A 6,278-nucleotide genomic window follows, 5' to 3' on the forward strand; every position below is an offset into this window, starting at 1 on the left:
TATACACAGTCAAATGCCTTTGCATAGTCAACAAAACACAGGTAAACATCTTTCTGGTATTCTCTACTTTCAGCTAGGATTCATCAGACATCAGCAATGATAGCCCTCATTCCACATCCTCTTCTGAATCTGGTTTGAACTTCTGGCAGTTCACCGTCAATGTACTGCTGCAACTGTTTTTGAATGATCTTTAGTAAACTTTACTTGCGTGTGATATTGATGATATTGTTCAATAATTTCCGCATTCTGTTGGACCACCCTTCTTTGAAATGGGCACAAATATGGATCTTTTCCAGTCAGTTGGCCAGGTAGCTGTCTTCCAAATTTCTTGACATAGACGAGTGAGCACCTCCACACTGCATCCATTTGTTGAAACATCTCAATTGGTATTCCATCAATTCCTGGAGCCTTGTTTTTCACCATTCCCTTCTGCACAGCTTGGACTTCTTCCTTTAGTACCAGAGGTTCTTGATCATATGCTACCGCCTGAAATGGTTGAACGTCAACCAATTCTTTTTGATACAGTGACTGTCTGTATTCCTTTCATCTTCTTTTGATGCTTCCTGCATCGTTCAATATTTTCCCCATAGAATCCTTCAGAATTGCAATTTGAGGCTTGAATTTTTTCTTCAGTTCTTTCAGTCTGAGACATGCCAAGCGTGTTCTTCCCTTTTGGTTTTCTAACTACAGATCTTTGCACATGTCATTATAAAACTTTACTTTGTCTTCTAGAGTCGCCCTTCGAAACCTTCCGTTCAGCTCTTTTACTTCATCATTTCTTCCATTTGCTTTAGTTACTCGACATTCAAGAACAAACTTCAGAGTCTCTTCTGACATCCATTTTGGTCTTTTCTTTCTTTCCTGTCTTTTTAATGAATTTTTGCTTTCTTCATGTATGGTGTCCTTCCACAGCTCATCTGGTCTTTGGTCACTAGTGTTCAGTGCTTCAAATCTAGTCTTGATATGTTCTCTAAATTTAGGTGGGATATACTCAAGGTCATATTTTTGCTATTTTGTACTTGCTCTAATTTTCTTCAGCTTCACTTGGATTTGCGTATGAGCAATTGATAGTCTGTTCTGCAGCTGGTCCCTGGCCTTGTTCTGACTGATGGTATTGAGCTTCTCCATCCTCTTTTTCCAGAGATGTAGTCTTTTTGATTCCTGTGTTTTCCATTTGGTGAGGTCCACGTGTAAAGTTGCTGGTCAACATTAGCAGGTTAGAAAGTTATAGGAGAAATTCCTTAAGAAGCTGAAGTTCAAAAAGCAATTATATATTAACTATATTGAAAAATGTACAGAATTGGAGAGTTCGGGTTGAATTAATGATACATATATGGAGCATTAAGCAAATGAATAGAAAAAAAGCTTTTAACCACTGGATTTCAAAATATAGGGACGCTGTACCAGAAAATACACCATAGTATACTACTTGTATTAGCTATGACTAGCATTTGCATTGTCATAATGTAAACAGTAAATATTCCTCTAATAAGGATTATGATATAACTGTACTAGAATGATAAGGGATCATGAAATGTGTTTGTGTGTTTCTATGTGTGTGTGTGAAAGAGAGGGATGTGAAGGTATGGTGGGCAAAATTCTCAGCTTTCATAGTGGAAAATCTATAGATAAAGCAAAACCTAAAAAATCAAGAATTTAAATGATAAAATAACCAGCCAAAAGAGTTAAAATTTATTGCCAATCAGAGCCCTGGTAGTGCAGTGGTTAAGAGCTCAGCTGCTCATCAAAAGGTCAGCAGTTGGAATCCACCATCCACTCTTTGGAAACCCTATAGACCAGTTCTACTCTGTCTATAGGCTTACTATGAGTTGAAATCATCTCGACTGCAGTGGGTTTGGGGATCAGGAAATGAGGGACAAGGGACTGTTCTTTCTATTAACAATTCTTATACAGAGTCCTTAAAATATGTGCATGCATAGTTTTTATTTTGATAAAAATAAAAATGAGATTGAAAGCAAAATAATAGCTATACAAAACAAAATAGTTGTAGAAATCATTCCCTTATTAGTTAATACAAGTTATATGTACATTATCTAAAGGGCTATCTTAGAAATTATTAGTATCATGCTGTTTGCCCAGCTGTTGGCCTTTCACATCATTTTTTAAATTTGCAAAGTTGTCTTTTTAATAAAATATCGATTTGTTTGGTATTGTATAGGCTTTGGATGTCTAAAGGAATCACTGCTGAATGAGAAGTATTTGTGAATATGGCAGTATACTCTTCAAGCTCTTTGGAGAACCATAATCAATTTCTGAAATACTGAAATTTTACTAATTTCCTTTCTATTGCTGCAAAGTGCTTGGCTTTCATAAAGGAGAAGTTCTTGGAATCCATTAACATATAAATGCATGTTCATTTTGTAATAGGGCTGGTCTAGAGATGATGAGACAACCATCTAATATACTTGAAGATTGCATTAGACAAATGGCAGGTCATTTGGCACACTAAAATGCTGTTAATATGATTTGTTCACAATCTTTCTATTCCATTGCAGCCGGGGCACTGACAACAGACTGGCTCACCGGCGGCAGACAGTTCTCCGTGAGAAGGGGAGAAGGTTAGCGAACCGAGGGCCAGCTTACATGTTTAGTGATCGCTCAACAAGCCTATCTATTGAGGAGGAACGCTTTTTAGATGCAGCTGAATATGGCAACATTCCAGTGGTGCGGAAGATGTTAGAAGAATGCCTCTCACTCAACGTTAACTGTGTGGATTACATGGGCCAGAATGCCCTGCAGTTGGCAGTGGCCAACGAGCATTTGGAAATTACAGAACTTCTTCTCAAGAAAGAAAACCTGTCTCGAGTTGGGGATGCCTTGCTTCTAGCCATTAGTAAAGGTTATGTTCGCATTGTGGAAGCAATTCTTGGTCATCCAGCTTTTGCTGAAGGCAAGAGGCTAGCCACCAGCCCCAGTCAGTCTGAACTCCAGCAGGATGATTTTTATGCTTATGATGAAGATGGGACACGGTTCTCCCATGATGTAACTCCAATCATCCTGGCTGCACACTGCCAAGAATATGAAATTGTGCATATCCTCCTGCGGAAGGGTGCTCGGATTGAACGACCTCATGATTATTTCTGCAAGTGCAGTGAATGCAACCAGAAACAGAAGTATGATTCCTTTAGCCACTCAAGATCTAGGATTAATGCCTATAAAGGCTTGGCAAGTCCTGCTTACCTGTCATTGTCCAGTGAAGATCCAGTCATGACAGCCTTAGTACTTAGCAATGAGCTGGAAGTGCTGGCCAACATTGAGAAAGAGTTCAAGGTAGGTCCTTGACAATAGGGACGGCAGCCTCCACATGTTAAAGTCAAGATGTATTTACAAGCTTTATGGTGTGTTCAGAGCGGTGCTAGTTACTGTGGACACTAGGTCATTTTATATGATTACTCGACAAGCTCTTTGTTATATTTATTTGTAGTAAAATTTGTAATAGCTATCATTTGGTGACAATCTATTATATAACAGACATTTTACATTTATTATGTCTAATCTTTACTATAATTTTGAAAAGAAAATATTGTTAGTTCCTATTCAGATGGAGAAATGGAGGCATAGAAAGGTTAAGTAAGACCAAGGTCAAGCAACTAGTAAATGACAGAGCTAGGATCAGAATCCATATGTGCTGCTCTCTGAACCTATGTTCTTTCTCCATTAAAACACTGCTTCTGTATCCAGGGCATGGTATTAGATGCTGCTGAGGTCAGAAAGATGAATTAAACCTAAGGAAGTCAGTTTGACTTGAGAGACAGATGCGTATAGTATAAAGCAAAATGAAGCAAATACTAAATAGTGCTACAAGCAGTGTACCCTGTGAGTTCAGAGACAGCCGTATTTAATGAAGATGAGGTTTTAGGGAAATTATAAACAACATGGTATTTAGGCTGGGTCTAGCAGAATGAGTAGGATTTTAGAAGGCAGAAAATAAAGGGAGTGATATTTTAAGCCATGGGAACAGCAAAAGCAAAGACTTGTAAATAAGAAAGAAGTTAGCACTTAGAGGGAACTTTGAGCAGTCTCTTAATACAAGGTATGGTATCAGATGCTGCTATCGTTTGCATGTTTTGTTGCATTTGGAAAGATAAAAGCTCAGATTCCTAGCCTGAGGTCATCCTCACACACACCTCTAAACTCCGTCCACAGGTTGTTTGACCTATCTTACAGTGCTCATTGTGTTCTGCCATACATTTTTGTTATTTATGACGTACTTTTCTCTTTTACTAAATTATCACCTCTTTCTAATCAGGTCTGATTCATCTAGCCTGGTGTTTTGCAAAACAGTCCCACTAAGAAATGCATTTCCAGTAAGAATTTTATGCGGCATATTTAAATTTTATTGTTCAAAACTTGTAGAGTTTGTGTTGTTTTAAACAATTGTGCTCAATTTTTGTAGTTTTGACCAAATGTACTAGTGACAAGAATAACAGTAACTTTTTTTCCATAACATTTTTATACCTAGAGCTTTATGATCACAGGAAATAAAAGGGTATCAGTTTAAAAAATGTTTAAAAAGTGCATCGTAGAACTTGAAAATCAACAGTTTTTCTAATAAGAAACCTGACTCAAAAATTCCTAGTATTGCACAAGGAAAAAGGGTCCTTCCTGGCTTTTTTTTAAAAGCCTTTACAAACATAAAACAAAAAGGCATTATGTTTCCTTCCTCACCAGACATCAAGCATTAAAATAAATGTTCTATTCTCTGAGACTAGTTTGGTCTACAGAGGTATGAACAGCAACATATGAGGATAAGCTGCCATTACCTTCATGTGCAAACGCTTAGGAAAACCACATCTCTCACCACCCATAGGTACCATGATACTAAACCACCCATAGGTTCCAAGATACTAAACCTGTCCCCAGCATCCCAGCCTCAGTTTACAGCAGGGTGGGACCTGACAGATCTACAGAAATTAGCAGCTCTGGGGTGAGCTTTCTTGCTAGATCAGCTGCTTCTACCATTCAAAAACAACTTGTTTTTCTTATTTTAAAATAATGTGTATTCATTTTATAAAATTTAGAAAATAATACTGTAAATATGAGGAAAAATTGCAAAATCAGGCAAGTGTTACAGCTTTTTAGCTCCAATGACAAGTGCCCAGAGGTACCCTACTCCACCAGCAAGCCTCCTTCCTGAAGGCGCTCAGCTCTCTTGCTCTGTGGGTCAGCGTGCCCACTGTAGCCGCCTCACTTTGTGGGCCAGGAAGCCCACTGTGTCATCCCATTCCAGTCTCCTGGTTCTGCTGCTGCCTTTTCTCTGCCATACTCACTGCCGCTTTTCACAGTCTTGTGCCTTCTCTGCTGTTACAGCTCTCTGTCTCCTGTGTCTAGGAGGTTCTCAGTGCAGGGACCGCAAGTCCAAAGGATGCATTCCACTTCTGGCTCTTCTTTCTTGATAGCAGTGAGGTCCCCACTGCAGCCTCTGGGATTAGCTCATTTTAAGCCTAGTGGGATGGCAAAACTGACCAATCCCCTTCTTAAGGTTCCATATACCTTATTTGCATGAAAAACCCCTGCGAGGGTGCCATGCACCTTATTTGCATTATCAGCAGACTGTCCAATCCCCTTGGTGGGCCACTAACACCTTTTTTGCATAGCCCACCCAATAATTTTGTGGGAATCTCAAGACCATGAATGGCTAAAAGGGCCATATTAAGCAATTCACTGCACCAAAAAATAGCTTTTATTGTAAAGTCTCTTATGATCAACTTTTCCTGCCTACTATATATATATATATATATATATATAAAACAATAAATTTTGTTTGTATGCTGTCGAGTCATTTCCAACTCATAGCAACCCTATATGACAGATTAGAACTGCCTCCTAGGGTTTTCTAGGCTGTAATCTCTACGAGAGCAAGTTGCCAAGTCTTTTCTCCCACAGAGCCATTGGTGCGTTTGACTAGCCAGCCTTTTGGTTAGCAGCTGACTCCTTAAGCACTGCACTACCAGGGCTCCTTATACGCATATATACAGTATATATATTATAATATATACATACACACAGACATATATATTTATATTAAAAACTAAACCAAACCCATTGCCATCAAGTCTATTCCAACTCATAGTGACCCTATAGAACAGAGTAGAACTTCCCCATAGGGTTTCCAAGGAGTAGTTAGTAGATTAGAACTGCCAACCTTTTGGTTAGCAGCCATAGGTCTTAACCACTGCGCCACCAGGGCTGTTTTATACATATATATATATATACACACACACACACGTATACACACACACGTATACACACACACA

The 6,278-nt window shown here is 38.8% G+C and overlaps 1 protein-coding gene across 2 annotated transcripts in view; it reads left to right on the forward strand.

Moving 5' to 3' along the window:
* The window catches only part of TRPC6 (transient receptor potential cation channel subfamily C member 6), a 140,230-nt gene that overhangs the window by 80,556 nt on the left and 53,396 nt on the right, over positions 1 to 6,278 (forward strand). For both annotated transcript variants that reach the window (XM_004385868.1, XM_023740129.1), the window contains exon 2: positions 2,517 to 3,291. In XM_004385868.1, coding sequence (XP_004385925.1) covers positions 2,517 to 3,291 — 775 coding nt within the window. The remainder of the gene's footprint in view (positions 1 to 2,516; positions 3,292 to 6,278) is intronic.

This window comes from Trichechus manatus, unplaced genomic scaffold, assembly GCF_000243295.1.
Source record: "Trichechus manatus latirostris isolate Lorelei unplaced genomic scaffold, TriManLat1.0 scaffold00148, whole genome shotgun sequence".
Taxonomy (NCBI): Eukaryota; Metazoa; Chordata; class Mammalia; order Sirenia; family Trichechidae; genus Trichechus; species Trichechus manatus.